Source organism: Anas platyrhynchos, chromosome 6, assembly GCF_047663525.1.
Source record: "Anas platyrhynchos isolate ZD024472 breed Pekin duck chromosome 6, IASCAAS_PekinDuck_T2T, whole genome shotgun sequence".
In the NCBI taxonomy this organism is placed as follows: domain Eukaryota; kingdom Metazoa; phylum Chordata; class Aves; order Anseriformes; family Anatidae; genus Anas; species Anas platyrhynchos.
Window position 1 is genome coordinate 12,625,072 of NC_092592.1, and position 22,142 is coordinate 12,647,213.

Sequence of the window (22,142 nt, forward strand, 5' to 3'; positions counted from 1 at the left end):
CAGTTTGACAGCCTGTAGAACCTAAAAAGTCTCTCATCTCGTTGCTGCTCAGTGGCCCGGTGATACAAGATAAATGCTACCTTCCTTAAATGACTGGCAATGAAAGGGAATCTGCAGCACTATAGGTGAGCGCCTTTGATATGGAGGCACAGATCACATACAGCCATGGTACTGACACGCCTCCTGGTCATACAAAGAAATGCAAACTCTTTTCCCTCAGTTTAAGGTCAGGTAGTGCAGGTATGAATTTAAGGAAGGGTACATGAGAAGGGGAGTCTGTGCAGAGTGGAGGGAACACAGTTCTCCCTGCTAGAATCACAAACTTCTCACAAAGGCTTTCCAGAAACAGTTCACACCATCTGTTTTTATTACCAACTGCAATGAAGCTTATACCTCGCAGTAGGGTCATTCTGACGTTGGCTGGAAGGCCTGAACCCTGTCACACTCATACTCAGGCTGCAGTATGTGCTAGAACAGCTTTTCCACACTCTGTACCAAATACTTCATTGCAATTAAATTGCAGTTTACCATTATAGTGGGCCTTCAGCTGGGAATAGAGTAACTCATAACTCTGTACAGTGCAACCAATGTTAAGGCAGATGTGGGTGAACGAGAATCTGCTCATGTATGACCCAACAAAACACAACCAAAAAAGAAAGCAGACAACTCTTGGAACAAATGTTTTTTTGCTGTTCTCTGCCTAAGGCATTTGCGTGTGTTTGTTTTTTTTTTTTAAGCTGAAGAGCAGAAAAGGATGATGTCAGTGGGTTTTATCCCTGTTTTCTCTTGCTTATTTTTAGAAGTGGACCAACAAATAACCATGACCTAAATTCTACAAGACAGAAGTGCGCACAAGCACTTTGTTAAATATCAGAATCTATTTGAGTTCAGACAATTTCAGCAGAACTGTACACATACATTTTCTTTAATCACTGAGTACAAAAAACTAATTCACCAATACAGTGACAATGAGCAGTAAAGTCTAACATTTTAAAGAGTTAGCAAGGTCAACCTTTTACCTTCTTTGTCTTCATACAGTGGTAGTATGGACATAGCATTACAATTCAGACATAACTTTGTCAAAGACAACAAAAAAAACAAACACCAAAAAAAACAATACTTTTAAGTGAGCATCAGTTTTATACTGTCATTAAAGTGAAGCCTCAGTCTGGATGTAACGAGCACCAAACTGGGCATGTGCAGACGCTGCAGGCTCCTGTATTTAAATGGAAGCTGCTGCTGTTGTCCTTTCCTAAGCTGAAAATGGGGCAAAGCAATCTGAAGCTTTAGGGAGAAGCTCTGCACTAGCTCTCTTAGAGGATTTGACAATCTGCTTTACACACACACACAAAAATAAAAGTAATGATAAAAAAAATAAAAAAAATTGGCTGACTTAAAGTCAGGGGAGAGCTTTGCTTTCTTTGCTACTGCTTAGATTTTGTTCACATGAATAGTCAGCCCATTCAAAGGGGGATCTCTTGTCCCTCTGAGGACCCCAACAGCACCAAAACTGTGGAGTCACTTGATGCGTGGAATGACTCGGAAGCGGTTGCCTACACACTGATGGACCTGCCTCTTAGAGCCCCAACAGTAAGTGCTTTCTGTCACTAAAAGCTGTAGCAGGTAGTTCTGCTGGTAAAGCTGGCATTTATAGAACTGTAAATGGATATTTAAGGTACATGTGCATATTTAATGTTGTAATGCAATAGTGAACAACCTAATGGAAACTTAAAAACCTTCTTTTATTTCTGTTTTTACCTACTGCAGAAAGGGCTGTAGAAACAGTAGTTTTTGGCACTTTTACATGGGCAGAAGACAGGGAAGGGTGTCTAAAGGCAAAGTACACTGAATGTGTTGCAAACTATAAAAAGAGCATGTTTTTGTAAGTTAAAAAGTTGTTCAGCAGTTCAAACATAATGCTTGCTGGTGGTATTATTCAAAATGGAAATCCCCATAATTTCTGTAATAGTCTGTAAATATAAGGAAGTGCTTATGTAAATGTTGTAGAGTTGTTACTTACAGTTACTCAAGAAAGCTTTTCAGAAAGGTTTTCCAGGTAAGTTCTACCAAAGCTTTTTTCAGTTGTTAAATGCTAACAGAAAAATTCCTTTAAAGTATGATGGTGTGAATCTGTGGTAATGACAGTTCAGGATGGAGTCCCTTTTGGGTTTTCTAAAAATATTCTGCGTTACACCCCACAAACCAAACCAAAAGGGTTCAGAAATCTCTTCTTGGTTATGTATCTCTATATACTATTAGATCTGCGAAGTGTTTATTTGGCTGCTGTTCATACAAAATGTTGCTAAAAAGAAAATAACAACAACAGAAAAAAAAGAGCCACGCTAGTTTTTGGAGTTTCTGAAATCTGAAATTTAACTTAAAGCATTGATGTGGTCACCCCAGGTATTTTGGCATGAGCCACATAATCCAGTGACTACTTAAAAAAACACATGAAAGTTTCAAACACTTCTGAAGTTTTTATGCATAAAGCACGTTGGACCAGGTGCTACAGTTTGATCCTAACTTATAATGAAGCAGCAGTAAATATTTTATTATTTACATAGTAATAATGCATCCTGTTTATTTTTTTAATAAAATCTGGAAGTACACAGTGTATTACAGGAAACTAAACAGAAGTATCCTGAGCCAAGGCGCTTACAAACTAAATTAGATGGATAACATAATGAAAGAGGATAGCAGAACATAGCAGGGAGGGAGAAATGGGACTGAAGAGCACAAAACAAAACGGAAAAGGATTCTGGGGACAGAATGATTCACACTGGAAAACTCAAAATGATTTTTGTCTTTATTCTGCTAAAAGATGAAATTATCTGTCCACTTCTCCCTAGGTCAAGTATTTTCAAAATTTTGTATTTTAATTTGATACCAAGATTGGTTTAGGAGAGTTTCAGGACTGAAAGCAGTATGTGCTGCTTGTGGCTGAGATTAAATCTGAAAGACAGGAAACAAAATCTGCCATCCAAATTGCTCAATAGGACAAACATCCATGGAAAGCCCTGCTGCCTACTGGAATGAGGGCTTAGCAGTTGGCATCACCCTGCTGAAACCATAATTGAGGTGGAATTGATTACACTCCTCTTTGTGCTGTGTGTCATCACAGGAAAAGTGCCAATAGAGGCAAGCTCAGAAATCAGAGCAAGGAATTGTGAAGACAAGTAAGTACTATCAGTTGTTGGAAGACTCTGGCAGGTAGGCAGAACTAAAACTGCACCTAGAAACTCCAGTAAATGGCAGTATTTTGGTTCTGATCATTTTTCCAAGCTATATAATTTCTTAAAATGCAAAAGACTTAACGCTACTATTGATATTATAAGCCGAACTGTATAAATAAGCAACTTCATTACCAATGTTTGTAGGAAAATTAAGAACAAAGAGACCCAATACATTGCTGAAGTCAAAATGAGACTGCCAAACTTGCCATGTTTAGGAACTGGGCTCTATTCCATTAAACCAGTCATTCTGCAAAACCAGGGACTACAGTTGGAAAGCTAGATGAATGCCTAAGAACAACAACATAGCAGTCCCCATTCCCTTTTCTTGTCTTGTTAGGTATAATCCATCTGGTGTTCAGGCAGGACTAGCTGAAAAATGTCCCTGTCCTAGTCTTTTCTGTTCCCAACTTCTGAAACAATGTCAGAGGAATAAATCAATCAATCAGAATGAAATATGTTCAAATTCTATCCTATGTGGATTTCTTGTTTTCCTATAAACTAAACACTCTTGCCATAGGAAGAATGAGGAATGGGCTACATCAAATGTGATTTATATTCAGTACAAATATTTACATCAGTGGCCTTGCTTCTATCATCATCACTCCTAGCTTTAGTTGGATTTCAATAACCGAGGTCTCTCAGAAGAGCAATTAAACAATGTGTTTTTTTCTTACTCTGAACAAGAACATTTTTTTCACCAGTAGTAGTTATACCGTATTGTTTGCATGATGCCCTTTTTTCACTTAGACAAAAGTATTTTTTTAATGCCATGGAAGTGAGGGGGCATGAGAACTCAACAATGTTATGTCTTCTACTAGAAATTATTCAGAGGTGAGCTGGTATTGCTGTTTGCTTTCTTAACAATTTTAAAATAGCTACCTAGATAACTTTCTTTTTATAAAAATGTGTATAATAAATACATTTCCAAGATAGAATAGATGAAGGCATCAAATATTCCTGGTCTAGATTTCATTTTAACTTAGGCAAAACACTTTGCCCTTAACTGCAGAATTCCTTTATCCTTACAACTTCCTTCAGACCAGCCCCTTGCAGGTTCTTGGCAAATTACACACAGAAATGAGTTCTGTTGTACACTGATGCTTTCTGCAACTGGTTGATGTTTACCCCTTCTCTATTTGCACCAGGCCTTATCAGAAGGGCCTGCCCACTGCTCTATTCCCAAAGAAATAGGTAGGGTATCTCCCCTTGTTGGCTTTCCAGGAAAGATTCTGCCTCTCCTGCAACCAGCTTTTGCAGCAGGCAGTAAATATAAAGAGGTTCCATGTTGTGCTGCTTACATGCACAAGGCCAGAACAGCAAGGATTTAAACAGATTTCACCAACTATCAAATGCTTCCTTTTCTCCAAACTCCCTAAAAGCAGCTCATGATTCTAAGACTCCGTCAATGATAGCGAATGATAGCTGAAAACATGGCCAGTTCTGCTTTAGCAAGTTAGTTACAGGTAGCAGACAAGCATTCCTTTAGGGATAACAATGAACACTTTAAGAAGGCAGACTGTTAAATGGAGTTGTTTGCCTCTTTTTCTAGCGCTTCTCCAAGAACACACTTAAACCTGCTGGAAGAAAATACACTGATATGGAGCAGCCTTCATAACTTGTTGCCACAGACTCTTAAGGCAATGACAGAGCAGGATTTAGAAAAGGATTACACCTCTCTACGAAGGATAAAAATACCCTCCATTAAGATTATCCTTTCAAAGGGATAACACTGTTTTTAGGGTACGGACCAACTGCTAAGACTCTGGTGGAAAAGGAATTCCAACATCACTGTTCATTATGCATGTTATGCAGCTCTGCAAGACACCCAGTCCTAGCTATGGGCAGGCTGATATTCTGCCATGTCTGCTGGTATGAATCAGTGACCACTTCCCAGCTTCCTTAACAACCCTAATTATCCATCTGATTCTGCAAAACCACAGTGTAAATAATAAATGGATTGCCTATTACACTTAGAAATTATTTTACAGTTCTAGCAAAAGGCCAGTTTTCATACACACCCAAGCAATACTATAAAGCCTGCTTTTAAGGATGCCTAAAATGCCATCCTTGGCTAGAAGATGCATTCTCAAAAAAACCCTCGGTACTTGCAGTGAAGAGATCGTGTTACATTTCAGTTACTACCTGTATGTCCTCCACAACTTCTCAAGCACCCGTTCTGTTTGCTTCTTTGAGAAATGTGCAATGCTTACATTGATTGTCAGGAAGTTGATGCTTCCCAATGAACTGTTTCCCATAGAATTAGTACTAGTCTAAGCTACCCACAGCACAGTAACCCTGTGGGTATACTGGCACCCAGTGGTCCAGGGCCTCAGATGCAAGTGCCTCTATTTGTTGTCTCAGGAAAGTTGTAGTGCATTGTTCACCCACAGGAAGATGTCCAACCTCTTGGTTTACAGTTCTGCTGCTTTGCTCGTTTGGTGATGTTTTGAACCGCATTACATAAAACAAGCTGTTTTGTCATATTACTTAGAAGAGAAATAATAAGTGTTGGTTTTGCCTGTTGATTTTTTTTTAACTTCATTATGAAGTGTATATAGAAAGAAGGCTGAACAGAAGAACATGCAGAGCAATTATGTTCTGTGTTAACAATGCAATTGAAATAGTTTGCTCAGGCCGAGCATTCACAAAGGACAATTGCTATGGTGGGGATTGCCAACAGTGGGATTTTTTTTCTCTCATGCCACCCAAGTCCTAATACTGGGGGGTGACAAAAGAAGATAGTCTATACAAAGCTTATCTGCTGCAGAAAATGAATAGAGAAAAGCTTTGGGAATTGTCTGATTTCTCAATTATCCTGCTGTCCTGATTTTCTCAAACACCATCTTTTCCCCTTGTAAGATGATCTTGAGATAGGCATGTGTTTTCATCTCCTAGCGAGGAAGTCGCATGCATGCAACTCAGGGATGAATCTGAAGTGGTTAGGCCTGATCTAATGCCTTTTGGGTTGGTTAGCAAATTTCTCTGACTTAAAGACATTTTGAATCAGACCAGTATTTCCAACAAAAAGATTGAAATGACTTTTTTTTTTTTTTAAATAATCAAACGTATTTCTTGGAGAACAGACATAATTGGATCCTGTGCTGAAAATAACAGGCCTCCAGGAAGTCCACACTAAAATGTGAATTTATTTCTCTTTGCCAGACCTCTTCTTTATCTATTTAATATTTTTTATGTCTTATCACTCCTCCATTATAAATACTATTCTTTTCTTTTTCACACTTGACATTTTGATTCATTCTGAACTTGTTTCATCCCCGAGTAAGAAGTCTGGAAGTCTTCTGCTGTCCCTTAAATAATCTTTTCCTCTATTGATATTTCTCTGTGTATTTATATTTCTTTCAAATTTTTCCTTGTCCTTAGTCCCCCACAAATTTCATTTAAATCAAAGCCATTTTAAATCTGTTCTTTGTAGCCAAAACAAGCTCCTTTAGTTGCTTCATTTCTGTTACCTTGATCCAGTTCTGATTAAATGGATAGCTACAGGGGAAAACGTCAGAAATCTCCATTCCATTAATAATCATGATTAACTCTCTGCAGAGCAGCAGTTTAAAAAATGTTTTAACCATAACGGTAAGGGGAAAGAAAATAAGCCCAAACCAAAGAAGACCTGATCCCATTTAAGTTTTATCTCAGACTCTCCCACTTGCTATTTGTATGGGATTTTGTGTTATTCTACTGACAGTGCGTTAAGTGTAGCAATTTCTACATGGGTAAGATGCCCGCTGGTGTTTATGATGTGAAGCCAACTTAGACTTGCTGAAGGCACCTGAGCAATAAACATCATGCTACTGTCATTCAGTCAGCATATCTGCCTTAATGCAATAATAACATTTTGCTCCAATTATAACAACAGCCAGAGCTACATTTTCACTCTCTGAGATGAGACTATTTGTCCAGCATTTCATCCCTGCTAATGATGAAACCCAGGGAGTACACTCTTCCTGTTGAGGATTGCTGCAGGCAGATCCTCAGCACATAAGCAGAGACAATCTCCTGTACAATTTCAGATGGTCCTGGGGTTTGACTCTTGCTACTGGCACATTGGTTTTAAATGTAAATTGTCTCTCTAACTTGAATACAATCTCAGAGATCAATTCAGAGCTAATGTCTGCCCCTATTGTCTGGAAACACTCTTGTCCTTTGATAACTGGGGTGTTGTCAAAGGCAATCATGAGTTCTGCTCTAACTGTGAATGCCAGTGGCTGACACAGCTGTAGGAAGAATGTGAGAACTCCATACCCGCATACTTCTACGTGCTTTCCTCCTTTCCAGACAGCAACCTGCCTTTCCTGGGAAAGAAGGACAGCATATGACAGCTGTACTAGTACCTGTGATGGGAAAGAACATATCCAGCCTCAAAGCATTATTTACACTTGGTACAGGCACAAACCTTGATACAAGCAATTCCCTTGCCCTGGATCCTAGGCCACAGCCAGACTGATGGTATTTATAGGAGGCAAGATATAAACTATTCAAGACACCTCCTGGGCTTTTCTCAACCCTGGCATGATTCTTGTAGCCCAGTAGCTGAGGAATGCCATGGCTGCAGCTTGCAGACTTGAATTATGAGCAGTGGTCATGGCATGCCATTCCCGAGTGCCACCCCTGATGAGAAAAACCTGGCTATGAAAAAGAGACAGGATACGTCTGTGCGGATGAATGAGTACAGGGCTTGGTATTTATCATGACTACATTAGCTGGTTCTGAGCTGATGCCAAGGCGTGTTTAGGACAGTAGCACATGCACAGAGGTGAGTGTTTAAATCTCCTTGCCTGACCTTATATCAAAAAGGCAGCAGAACAGTGACCGTTTGGCTGTCCTCTTCAATTTCTGTTAGGTCATCCTGCTTCCTGGCTGCAGACTTACTGTTTACTTCATTACTTAGCTGGGGTCACTTGGTCTAAACACTGTGTGGTTCCTGACACTAAGAAAATGTTTTAAACTATTATTTAAAATGCTGCAGTCTTCATACTTGTGAATTGTGCCATGAGTTATCAGTAGGTAAAACACGTTTTCGCCATATGCTTTATCACAAACTTCACAGGGAGCAAAATAACCTTTCAGTCCAGGGTGAAAATAGGCAGGTATGCAAACAAGACACATGCTATAAAGTTTTGGTGGTTTAGTTTTTCTAATCCTTAACTTACTTTCCAAAAGACTGTTGTTCAATACTGCCATGCTTTTGGTAACTAAGTCTTCAGGGTAGTTATTCAGTGGGAGAAATGAAATAGCCATGGTGCTAAAGGATTAAATGCATGTTTATCGATAGAAGGTCATTTCTACTTATTTAGAGAATTCTAAAACAGTGATGTTAGAGGACAACAGAAATCACACTTCACAGGTACAGAAACTTTCATTAAATGAAAACTGCAGACAATTTACTTGTTAAGCTCTGCATTACTTAATGTCAGATGCAATACAAATGGTCCCTTCCTGTCTCTCTTTTCTCTTCCATAACCTTCTCTCTCATTTGGGAGAGAACAGATTGCTTTTCTTCACCAGAAGTCTCAATCAACAATAAACACATAAAACAATGTTGACCTTTGTGCTGCTGATGGCATACATAGTCCCTGAAGATGATCAACTGTAAATGTAATTTGAAATCAATTAGCTTATTCTGACTTTTTTTTGCTTGCTGGCTTTTCACATTCTTGACTGTTTCCCCTTCTACAGAAGCATGTGCCAGTTTATTCAGTAAAATCTGACCATATACCTACGTGTATGACTTCTTCTTTACTTCATAGAAGATGACAGCGAAAGGTGTTCCTGGTGCCTTTCCTACAGTGGATGTCCCTGACCATGCCCACTACACAATTGGAGCAGTCATTCTTATCGTGGGGATCACAGGAACTCTGGGTAATTTCCTGGTCATCTATGTTTTCTGCAGGTATCTTGGTTTAGATTTTTTTTTTAAATACTGAAATGGATGAACTTAACAGCACCAGGACTGCTCTCTGCATGCCGTGCAGACATACTGCCACTGTAAATGCATTGAGACATTGCTGTAGGAAACAAACTGGCAACCTGCCATTCCCCTCTGGATTCCCAATAACCATGGTCTGGTAGCAAAATGGCAAACAATCACCCAGATATACTAAGTGATATAAATGCAGCCAGTGCAGAAAACTTTCAGTGAATTTTTTTTTGCTACTGGCTGAACAGTTTCTGTAGTGCACTGATGGGATGTTTTGTACCTGCCTCTCTCACATATCTTCAGTATTTTAGATGTTTCCTTCATCCTGCGGCTTACTTCTCAGTTGCTCTGTTCCCTGTTCCTTACTGCCAATGTCTCTCATTTTTACTTTTTCTAACAGTTGGCTTATTTCCTTTCAACAAAGCCACATCCAGGCTTTTGTATCTGAAAGATATTTGATCTCTGACAACAATGATATCTTCACCATTCCTATTTATTGACCCTGCTTCTGCTTTGTCACACTCAGCACTGTGTGGCAGAGCATTGGAATGATGTCAAGCCAGTGAGCTCCTGCTTTATGATTGATCTTTACGCACTTCTGTAAACCTAAACAATAACAAATATATGACAATTTGATGGTGTTAACTTGAATCGCTGGAATACGGACCAAATTAATTTGGGTCTTGAGCCTGTAGTATCATTTACTACACTTATCTAGTAAATGTAAACTACACTTATCTAGTAAACTACACTTATCTAGTGTAGTAAATGATAGGTTAAAAAGGTAAAATGGCAGCACATTTTCCTAGGCAATCTCATATTTTCTGTTTCAGCGTGTGCATTCAGAGTAGGTACCAACACTTCAGTGTGAATGACAAGGCCTTAAGAACAGATATGATGCTGGCACACAGACCAGATATGTGAGACAAGGATGAACTAAGTGACCTAGCGTAGCTCTTTGGCTGGTCCCACTCAGGAAGTCCAACCGTGGCAGTTGTGGTTCCAGTGGAGGACACAGCTTGTCTTTATTGGAAGATGCTATGAAGACAAAAAGGGACACTGATAGCAAAGTAACAAATGTATCAGAAGTTCAGAGAACACATTGGATGCCTACAAAGCAGTCTCAAGAAATCGAGACCCATCATTTATTCTGATAGTTTTCTTTTCTGTGTAAGACCAAAAGTTTGAAAAAGGAGCTAAAACAGTTACAATGAACCCCTAATGGAGGTGCTCTCAGTTGAGCTTTTATGTGTACCCTTTAAGGCATTGTACTATAATATTATCTGACCTGCATATGCTATTGATATGCTCTAGGCTAGCTAGACCTCTTCAGAATCAGTGTCTGGGCTAGTGGAATGCATGTCATAGAGCAGCACTGATGTAAAACATAATGCTTGGTGTGGTACATAGTGAGTTTGCCTAATCCCTATATTTGGAAGTCACTGCTCATAAGATCAGTATCAGGGAGATATGCACTCCCTTCCCGCAGCTCAACACGACCCAGATCCAGCAAATCCATAGAGTACATCAGCTTTAATTTCCTGTTAATCATGGACATGCAGTGCACTGGGTCAGAGTATTTAAAGACAAACATGGTTTATCCCCATCACTGAGCTGGTTATCAAAACAACCCTCTAACATGCACAGGAGTGTAAGGGTGTAAAAGTGAGCCTTGCTTACATTCTCTCACAGCAGAAATGAGAAGGACTCTGCCTTAGCTTACTCTGTGGTGTGCCTTGGTGTCAGTGAAGCTGCCAAGGCTCACAGGAAAGAATAACAACGTAATTAACACTGCAGTAGTGTTTAGCAATATTCCTTCTGATCTCTTCTTTGTAGGAGTAGGACCCTTCAGAAGCCAGCCAACATATTCATCATCAATCTAGCTGTCAGTGACTTCCTTATGTCCATTACGCAATCTCCAGTTTTTTTCACCAACAGTCTCCACAAACGCTGGATTTTTGGTGAGAAAGGTTTGTATATTTATTTATTAATTATAAGAAATCCCAAATATGTTATCATAGTGCCAGTTAACTTAAAATTCCCTGGGGTACACTTGCAATTCATAGGATGACAGAAAGGTTTGGGTTGGAAGGACCTTAGAGCTCATCCAGTTCCAAGCCCCTGCCATGGACACCTGCCACCAGACCAGGTTGCTCAAAGCCCCATCCAGCCTGGCCTTGAACACTTCCAGGAAAATTACACACATGAGATATGACAGAGACATGGGGAACATAAGATACAGGGGCAGCTTCCTTGCCAGCATTCTTCCCCAATCATCTCAAGTAGTTACTGGCAGAGGCCTGCAACAAAGAACCACCAACTCAACACACAACAGCTTAATAATTGTTCTAGATAAACTGCTCAGGGACTTGCACTGGCAAGCTTAGCAAAAGCAAGTTTTCACATCAAAAATGCTAACTGAACATTTCCTGTAAAAGAAAAAAAAATGTTCTTGAGGAAGTCAGTGTTAATGTATGATTTACAGAAAATATCTGGTCATGGTTGCATGAGAACAATTGACTGGACTGCACAAAAAGCTGCAATGGTACTTAAGAAAAATATCAACTCTGATTTGTGTACAAACCAGGTTACAATCTAAATAGCAAATATAAAAGGAAAGATGATATTAAAGGATTCAACCACAAGGGATAGTACAGATTCTGTCAGCTGCCTCTTACAAAAAAAAAAAAATTAAAAAGGTCTATCATATTCAAAGCTGCTCTTTCTTATTTTTATTCACTACCTTTCTCACGATTTAGACTTTATAATAATCATAATGCACAGCCTTCAGTCTTTGCTGAATCATTCTTCTCTTAACTCTGACCTTTCAGAACCTCTGATCTGGCAGGTAGAAGGCAATGCACCTGCAATAGAGTCTGAAACCCCAGGTGAAACATGCACCACTGGAGTCAACAGCAAATCTGCTGCAGACTTCAATAGTGGGATTTTCACCTTTGGTATAACAGGTGCACAAATCAGTCCTAAGGAGCCCACAATCAATAATGTATAAAAAAGCCTGTTTGAGGAATGTGATTTCATTCTTCCTCTATAACTACAGTATGAGGAAGATAAGTCTTTGCCTCTTTAATAGGTATTGACAGACAGGAATATGAGACATGGGGTTGCTCTTTCTGATGGTCTTTTTTTTTCTTTTTAAAGCAAACAACACTTCCATGAAGTGTTCAATTGCACATGTTAAGAAATAATTTTAAAAAACAACAACAACAACAAAAACACAACTGGCTTCTAATTGTGAAGTTGTTTGAATAATTCAAATCACTCATGAATATATTCATAGGCTGAATATTTACTCCAGTTACACTGACTTTGAGATGTAAATGACTCCATGATACCACAGTGGCTAGAACACACTGTAGAACAAACTAGCTGTTTCTATGGGGGCTGCAGTAAAACTAGAGTTACACAAGACATGGGACTGCTGAAAGGTTCCCACTAGGAACATCATAAGTCAATGAGTGAAAATAGATTAGGTATTGCTGTCTCCAGCAATCGAAGCAAATGAAATCTTTGAAGTTTATCTCCATGGATAATACAATTAGCAAGATAAACAGTTGCTTTGAAATAGCATTACAACTGCTGCAAAACTGAAGTTCCATTGCTTTATGAATTCCAGAAGACATTAGTTGATAGGAAACATAGACTTGAACCTCCCAGAAATAAATTAGCATGGGTAGATTAATTTCACTGCTACTTCTGTCATCTTCATTGAAAGGCTGTGAGCTGTATGCCTTCTGCGGAGCTCTTTTTGGCATTACATCTATGATCACTTTGATGGTGATTGCCTTGGACAGATACTTTGTCATCACAAAACCTCTGGCTTCTGTTCGAGTGATGTCAAAGAAGAAGGCCCTGATAATCCTAGTAGGAGTCTGGCTATACTCTTTGGCGTGGAGCCTCCCACCCTTCTTTGGATGGAGTAAGTGAAATGGAATACAAGTTTTTTCCCTCATATCATTGGATTAAGATTGGTCTGCTACAGGTATAGGAGGGGGTGAATAAATGGCTTGCATATTAGGCATCAACAAATCAATTTGAGAAAAACTGATAAAAAGCATTTGGAAACTGAAGATCTCAATCAGAAGAAAAAACACCCAGTGCATATGAGCAAATTACATGACACTGGCACTTCTCCTTGAGCTCATTATTTATTGTAAAAAGAGTAGGAGATAACATAAAGGTCAAAATTATGAATGGTGTGCTTGTCTATTATCCTCTACCTACTTTTGTTGAGTTAAACTGAACTATATAAAAGCGAAATAGATACATTTGTATTTTTCCAGATGGCTTTTTTCCTTCCCAGAGGTGCTGTGTAAGCGAGTGGTGGCAAACTGAATTTCGTTCTTCATATAAAAGAGGAATACAGTCTGAATATTTTGTGCAAGTATATCATGAAAAAGTCTTGACTATATTATAGATGAGCAAACAGCACTAGGTGTCGGTCACATTGCCCAATCAGCCAATGGTATCTTCATTAAAGCTTCCTGTAGGGGTGGCGTTTAGTAATAATTAACCAATTTGCTTTTGTAAATGTTAATTTTATGCATGCAAATTGGAACACATATACAGTATCTTGATCATTGCCACTTGTAACAAAGACAGTTTCTGTTATTCTTCCTCATCAGATCCATCTCGGCACCATTTATTTGTTTCCTATGAGTCACCAGTTTCAGTCAGTAAGTCAGAATGAACTCATCGTTCAAAAACTCCAGCCCATTATTGTGTTCCCTAATTCCAGAATAGAATGTGTCAGCTCAGCTGAGGTAAGAATATAGTGATGTTTTTTCTTCCCAAAGGATGCTGCAACAAGCTCAGTTACTGAGTTGAGTTTTAGTAGATTTTTGTTATTGTCAGTCTGGTCCCCCTTAAACATGAGGCATGTTTAAGCTGGCAAACCTCAATACTGGGAGAAGCATCCTTTGGTTGAATTGAGGCAGTATTAGAAGAACAAAATGACAATACAGTCTTAGATTCTGGAATCTTAATGGGAGAAGGCAGAATAATTACTTGAAGGGTGTTGTTATCTTATAATTAGATTCTAATAGTATCCACAGTACTAACTCTCACGCAATAACTGGATGCATCTGAGCACATCTGGTGCAGTATTTTCGAAAGTTCAACAGAAAATACCACTGAAAACAGTGAAAATTACAATACAAAGGAAAAATAAGTTGCTGCTGACAATGTCTTTACCTGTTTGACATAGTTGCTCTAAGAAGATTGTTTTATTTCAGGCAGAATATTATGCATGCATGACATTTTTTAACCATGTATTCAACTTTATTTCATGACAAAATTCATTTGACCTGCACACTAAATCACTCTCCTTTGCACAGTAAATTTCTCTAATATGCAGAAGTTTAAAGAAGTGGTAGCTATAGCTTCATTTTCAGTTTAATTTCACTCCTTCTTTCTTCTTTAGGAAGAAAGCAATTTGAGTGGAATTGGGCAGATCTGAAAACAGCATGGGTCTGATCCAAGACCAACTGAAGCATTTGGAGAAATGCCCTTGGACTGGGTTCAGCTTTAAATTATAACAAAGAATGGAAACGAAATGGTTCAGTTTTCAGATCTACTGAAGCCTTAGACTGCTAAACTTAAAAACAATAGGGCAACAGAATAAATGAAAATAAAAAGAGGTAGTTTAAACAAAGAATTGTGTATCTTTTTAAACTCTCCCCTAAAAGAGAACGGGTCTAAATCCCATGTTATTCTGAGTATCTTTCTCTAACTTTTGCATTGAGAATGCTCAATAAGAATCACTTCATGGTACATGCCTTCTCCTGCCATTCTTTCTAGGTGCATATGTTCCCGAAGGTCTGCTGACTTCCTGCTCCTGGGACTACATGACTTTCACACCATCAGTCCGCGCCTACACAATGCTGCTTTTCTGCTTCGTCTTTTTCATTCCTTTAATTGCTATCATATACAGCTATGTCTTTATATTTGAGGCTATCAAGAAGGCAAACAAGTAAGTAGCCAACAGTCTTAAGTTTTTATTTCTTTGTTTAAAATGACTGCTTATTTTCTTAAAACAAAGATTAACAAAAGAAAAATTGATTATTTTTTTTTTACTTTTTGTTCATATGCGTGACTGAGACAGGAAACAAGAGTTCTGTCAACATGGTAAGAAATATGGTACTTAGAAGGGTCATTCAGGGTTCTGAATTTACACCAGAGCTGTTAAGGATTCTTGCTAATGATACAGAAAAGGGTATGAGTAGCAGCCTCAGAAATCAGAAGGATGAGAAAGGACTATAGAAATTAACGAACTCTAACAGAGATTAACCAACTCAAACAACAACAACAAAATACTAAAGGGACATCAGAGACACCTAATAACTGAGTATAAAAACTATTCCACAGAAAAATGGAATTAAACTGCAAATTCCATGTTTGACAAAGAGTGAAAAAGAGATAAAAATTAATTACAGGTCTCTAAAACAAAACCTACTGCAAAAATAAAGGCCAGTGTCTGCCATGACATTGGTAATCTGCAGCTATCTGTCCTGTAGATATCAACACATCTAGTCGCATAGCCAGGAAGGGCAGAGTGATGGTATGGTAACACACTCTGACTTACAGAAGCAAAGATTTCTCTAACTATATTTAATAAATTGGGTATTAAGTTAATTGGACAATGCTATGTGTGGAAATTCTTCTGGTACAAGACTTTTTTTTTTTTCTCACAGATTTTTGCCATTGATTAGTCCAACAGAAGTACATTGAATTGCAAGGGACTGGTCACATACATATAGAAATATACAATAAAAGTACAAGACTTATATTATAAAATAGCGTGAGAGTAATTGTTGCCACATTTTATGAAGTAGTTTGTTTAATTCCCTATTTCTGTTTTTTTTTCTGTTTTATGTTTGTTTTCCCCTAGGTCTATACAGACATTTGGATGCAAACACGGAAATAAAGAGTTCCAGAAACAGTACCAGAGGATGAAAAATGAGTGGAAGCTGGCCAAGATTGCGCTGATTGTCATCTTGCTTTATGTCATTTCCTGGTCACCATACTCTGTTGTTGCTCTGGTAGCTTTTGCTGGGTAACTATGAATTTATCAGCAAAGAAATATTCAGTGAAAGCAAATATTGTGAAATTGTGAAAGACAGATGAAAGTCAAAGATACCTGTCAAGTCTAATGCCTGAAGTGCATTAAAACAACATATTCAGGAGTGACATTTAACAAATGAGACACACAGTGACTGTGATTTTTTCTTAGTTCAACTTTTCAAGAAGAAAAAAAAAAACACAACAGGAATAGGAAGGTTATTACTAGCAAAATAAGAAACTGCCAGTGATTTCTGCATGTAGAATCTCTATGTCTGCACATCTGAACTTTGTTAATTTTATTTAGCACCAAAATGCTAACTAGGGGAGGCAAAAAGATTCACCCAATGGAGATTCTTTCTCCACTTCTTCTATTTACAAAAGTCCATTCATTTGCTTGTGTTACATCAAACTGCTGAAATTCCTTACATGCATAAGCAAACTCAGAATTAGACAAGTACATACTTTCTTTGGGGAGCTTTCTGGTGCTCAATATAAAATAGAGTAAATATAAATCACATAAGCATGTTTATCTAATTACCAGTGTTTTATACAGTGATTTCAACAGAAGTGTGATACTATTAATGCAGAATTTGTACACAGCATTGTTTTCTGGTATTGCTGGGGGTCACTGGGGATGTGAGACCACTAGAGATGGATGAAAAGAAAGAAGACACAGAAATGCATCACAGCTACCTTGCAGCACTACTTGCTCTCAGACACATAAAAAAAAAATAAAAATAAAAATGCTTTAAACTAAGCATTTTAGCCATATAGAACTGTCAGGCTGTTCTGTAAGATTCAGCATCTACTTCAGGATGATCAAGTACCTGCTGAACTTGACTTTTGGCCCACGTCTCATACTGACAAAAATCTGAACAAATGGCCAATTTTATAACTGTGCAGTATCTGACAAATGAGCATTTGCAAATTTTGCTCATAAAGACAGCTGGTGAGCAACACATCGCACTCAGCTTTTTTCTTCTATTTCTGAACTATGCATTTGGGGCAATACTTCCGGGATTTTTCAGAGATTATTAGACCGAGCCTGGAGGCCTTCTGTTGCCTTTTATTACAATGAACTTACACAAAAATCACTGCGTGCCAAAATATGGAAGTCTGTGGCTACTGTCCTGGATTAAAGACAGAGCAATATCTGACAGAGCAACAACATACCCCAAAAAAGAAGGAAGAATCTTAACTCCTTCAAAAAATTCCTTTATAAAATTCTCCCTGTGGAAGGGGACTATTGAGCTAGAACACAGTCACGATCACTAATACTGTTGATCTCCGGGTTACATTAAAGTTGTACTTTCTGCAAGTGGTTAAGCAAAATCTTTCGTTGCTATTTGTTTCTGTCAGCTGAATGCTCTGCCAGTCTCACCAAAGCACCATGCCTCTCATCTCAGGGTCTAAAACTCCATTCCATAAAGGTCATACTGTTTTGTGGTCTCCAGATCCTGTGAAGAATTACTCCTCTAACCAATGCTTTGAAAGAATGATTGGGATCAACCATGTTAATTATTGTATTAGGAAGAACATGTTACTTGGACAATTCTTATCAGAGAAAAACTATAAATTAGTGGTAAAATGGCATCTCACCGTTTGGGCAGATGACAAAATGGTTCCTGTATTACCACTGGCAAACTATTTCCTCATCACAGAGCATAAACATAGCCATAATACGATGAAAAATGTCTTTACCAGGATGATGAGCTGCCACCTACTTCTGCAATCCTCTTCATTGTTTGTTTGCAGCACTCATATGAGAGACCTTCTGAGACAGGATAATCTGAGCATTTCAGGAATACAAGTGGGAATGCAAGGCTAAGCGAAAGGCAGAGCTTAGACTGCCTTCTCAGGAAGAAGAGCTGTGACAAAGAAAGAATGATATTCATGGAAGCAAAGACTGACTTAATGGGCCATTTCACTTAGAGCATTTTCTACCAGTGCAGGAAGAGGTCTTCATAGCCCCTAAGCAGGTCCACGGAGAAACTGCCTGCTAGAAACCACCAGTGAAATGTTATTGTTATTTTGGTCTGAGCTGTTCTATTGACTTTCTTCCGACCCAGACTCTGTGGGCTACTTCAGGCCATCTTCAAATGAATTGCCTGACAGGAGCGTGGCAGATGGACATCAGTCATAATTTCTGTATACTTTAGAGGCTCATAACCTGTATACATGTGTGGCCACAGTAACATAAGCCAAACGTATGACACCATAAGACACATTCCCCTCCTCTATTTTAGATCAGATCAGGCAAAAAGCAAAGTTTGAAAAGGAAAAATGATTTATTAATTATCCTTCCTTATAATGCCTCATTCTGCACACCCATTAGGTTATCCTAATTTAGCAAGTACATCTGCTGAGTTTTGAACAGATAGATACTCTGATTAGATACGCACATTCACTCACTGCAGGAAGACTTTGTCCCTAGGGTAAGCAATACAGGGGTTACCTCTGAGTCATAAAACTGAAGTGCTGCAAGAGAAGCACCAAGAAAGTCGCCTTTCTGACATGCAATTAGGCTGGTGCTGATCCTTGCAGGAAAAAGATGTAAAATTTTGCTCTCTCACTGTTTGGAGGAGCAGTAATTAGGGGTTCTCATCAGTGTGTAACTGCATATATATTTAACTATATGGAGCTCAATACTAAATATATAATCCATTTGCATTCCTCTAGGTATTCCCATGTTCTAACACCCTTCATGAATTCAATACCAGCTGTGATTGCCAAAGCTTCTGCCATCCATAACCCCATCATTTATGCCATCACTCACCCCAAATACAGGTAAGTTCACTTTGTAAGCTATGTTTAATATATAGCAGAAAATATCAGACAGTAGCTTTGTCACTTAAGGGACTAGTATTTGAATTCTGCTTCACCTGTTCAGTCTACCTCTGCAAGACTGCCTTCCCCTCCCCAAGAAAACTTCTCAATGCCATATAAATGTCAGTGGAATCTGTACTTGGAACAATTTACTGTGCAGATGGGAGCTAGAGATGTTTATGGAATGCTGATCTGTACTTACAGATCACGTGATAAAAGATAGAGACTTTCCTAGCTCAGAGAAAATCATTGTAAATTTTTGTTAACTATCTTCATGAGAGATCCGGACATCTGTCAGTGTTACAAATAGCAGTTTGTTAAACTAACCAGGCCATGGAGGGATGCAATTTAGTAAGTCAAGCCACTCCCTCCCTATTCTGTGTGTCTTCCCCACCTTTCTTCAAGCTTCCATATTTCAGATAGTATTTCCTCTAGCTTGTAACATCTAGGGTCATTACCACATTGAGTTCAGATAAAGGCTGCGGGATCTGATGGATGGCAGTAAAGCCATACGTACTCTTTTGTTTCACCCTTTACACAGACCAATGAGGGAAGTGGATGGAGAAGAGGCAGACACGGACTTCTAGGTGGAAAGACTGACTGGGAGGGAGAAAAAGCTGTACAAAAGATTTTCCTGCAAAAAGATTTGCTGCATATGAGAAAAAGAATACTGTAATATAACTACACATTTTGTACTACTCTACAGATACCAGGCAGACAGATGTGCAAGAGGAAGCTAGAATAGCTGCTTAGGGGAAGATTAAAATAATTCATTATGTGGTACTTCTGCAAGGCTCAATTTAAAGGGACAGAATTTTATTTTTGCCCTGATTAAGCTGAAAGCAGATAAAACATCATTTTAATAGCTCCCTTCGGTTCAAAGAATTGTACTTTAATGCCCTTGTCCCTGCCAAGCAATAAATTTGAATTCCACAGAACACTGTGAATAAGTGATCTTGCAGGGTGATTGTTTATGAGACACTGGATATCTGGAAAACTCTTTATTGTGCCCAGTAATTTTCCAGTCCATGCGGCATAAGTCCATCTCTCTGAATAAATGCATTGTTTATGATGACTGAATTTTTGTGCTAACAGAAAAAATCTGACTGGTTCTACCTCTCATCTATTAGAGCAGCCATTGCAACATATGTTCCCTGCCTTGGATCCCTGCTGAGAGTTTCTCCAAAAGACTCACGATCTTTCAGCAGCTATCCCTCCTCCAGACGAGCCACTGTAACCAGCCAGTCTTCTGAGACAAGTGGGCTGCAGAAAGAAAGAAGGCGACTATCTTCTGTCTCTGAAAGTGAATCAGTAAGGAAGATGCTTCCCATACACACATTGCTAATTGCAGAGTAATTAATCTTCATAGTCCTTCAAAATGGTAGCTGCCCTAGGTTTTTTATGAAGCATTAAGCATGTAAGCATTATGGTGCCCATTACAAGTGCTCCAGAAAAAGTCAAGGGTCAAAGTGAAACTAAAGACAGTAAGCTGACATGTAAGAGTAAAATGTAGCTCTTTGATTCCTTCCCATTTGTGACACTGAAGGAAGGGTGGAAAGATGGAACAAGAGGAATTTTAGAAAGTGAAGGAAGCTCAAGAGTCAGAGCACCCTTGAAAGCCTGACCATCCTAGAGGGTACTTATCTGACCACAGATTTGGAGTCCGGACACACAAAACCCCAAACTTCTTGTCACTAAACAATTCTCTAGCGAAAACAGAGTTTTAAGGATACAGGCAATGCTTTCTGAAGGTGAAGTGGGAGGTATTTGGAAATATTAATCATCAGACATAGATAAAAATCAATAAATGCATTGAAGAATTGTTTTCACAGATGACCTCAACACCTTGCTGCTGCCAGTGTAAGCAAAGCCAGATGTCTTGCACAGCAGCTGGAAACAAGGCGAATATTTGGCATCCCAAGTTCTCTCTTGCTACCCAAAGTTACATTAATAACTCTGTAATTGTTTTAAATACAATTCTGAAATATATGAAAAGGCCATTATTTTCTCTGTGATTATTTTTCACAGTCAAGGTAATCATTGTATCTAAGCAGTCAAGCTCTTCATTCTGACAGTTGTTTTTAACAGTGACATTTCAATTTCTTTAGACACTATGTTCTTTTGACTTAGTTCAATCAAAACGTAGTGAAAAGGCAGACAGAGTGAGGAAAAGAAGGTAGTTCAGAGAAGAATGTTTGACTCCTAAGAAATTCTTGAGGTTTTTATTTGCTTTGTTTTTGGTTTTGTGTGTGTGTGTTGTTGTTTGTTTTTGTTTTTGTTTTTTTTTCCCTGTATGTTCTCCCATTAACTGAAACACGGTTTATAAATTAGAACTACTTCATGGAACAAAGTGTTTCTAAAGTGACTGACCAGGTATATTAGAAAAGTTTCAACACTAGTCTATAACTGAATGCTTTTTTTTTTTTTTTTTTTAAGTTTTGCAGTGAATCCTGTAGAGGAAGAAAAAAAAAAAGTTAAAAAAAAAAAAAAGCCAAACTTGATTTAATAGACTTGGTGATTTTGTTTGTACCTCTTTTTAAGCAAAACATTTTATGAAATCACATGTGGCATCGTTTCTGTAAAAATAATATTTATGCACAGTCTGTCTCTCTTACAGTTTCTGTTTAGGCAAAACTGATTCTTATGATACTATCTGGCCAGAAATCTAAGAAAGCTAAAGTGATTGTTTTTGCTGTATTCATTTTAGGGCTGTACTGATATGGAAACGGATATCACCAGTATGATCTTCAGTCCTGCTATCAGACAGGTCTCCTATGGAACAGGCAAAGACACTACCGAAACTAGTAACTTAAGAACCAAACCTAAACTTCAAAGCCATCATTCTGGGATTTTTGAGAAGGTAACAGATTGTATAGTATCTACATTCTCAGACAACCGATAGGCTAACAAATCTGCACATTTTATTGTAATTAATCATGAAGGTTCCTGCCTAGAAGATGGGACTAACCTATGAGTTAACACAGTAAGTAATGTCTTTGAGGCTGTAAAAGGTCATCAGATTTTTATTTCCCTGGTTCATTATTCAGCTTCCTTGTTGCATTTCTGAC

The 22,142-nt window shown here is 38.4% G+C and overlaps 2 protein-coding genes across 4 annotated transcripts in view; one reads left to right on the top strand and one right to left on the bottom strand.

The window, feature by feature from the left end:
• The window catches only part of WAPL (WAPL cohesin release factor), a 148,630-nt gene that overhangs the window by 109,685 nt on the left and 16,803 nt on the right, over positions 1–22,142 (bottom strand). The window lies entirely within an intron of this gene.
• OPN4 (opsin 4) overlaps positions 1,203–22,142 on the top strand; it is a 28,130-nt gene continuing 7,190 nt past the window's right edge. The window contains exons 1-9 of one of the 3 annotated variants that reach the window (XM_072040102.1): positions 1,203–1,590; positions 9,002–9,141; positions 11,005–11,138; positions 12,902–13,105; positions 14,986–15,157; positions 16,076–16,240; positions 18,928–19,035; positions 20,205–20,385; positions 21,782–21,934. In XM_072040102.1, coding sequence (XP_071896203.1) covers positions 1,447–1,590; positions 9,002–9,141; positions 11,005–11,138; positions 12,902–13,105; positions 14,986–15,157; positions 16,076–16,240; positions 18,928–19,035; positions 20,205–20,385; positions 21,782–21,934 — 1,401 coding nt within the window. In that variant the 5' untranslated portion in view covers positions 1,203–1,446. Of the gene's footprint in view, positions 1,591–8,998; positions 9,142–11,004; positions 11,139–12,901; positions 13,106–14,985; positions 15,158–16,075; positions 16,241–18,927; positions 19,036–20,204; positions 20,386–21,781; positions 21,935–22,142 lie in introns of all 3 variants that reach the window. The other 2 variants (XM_021276775.4, XM_072040104.1) reach the window with 2 other exon arrangements.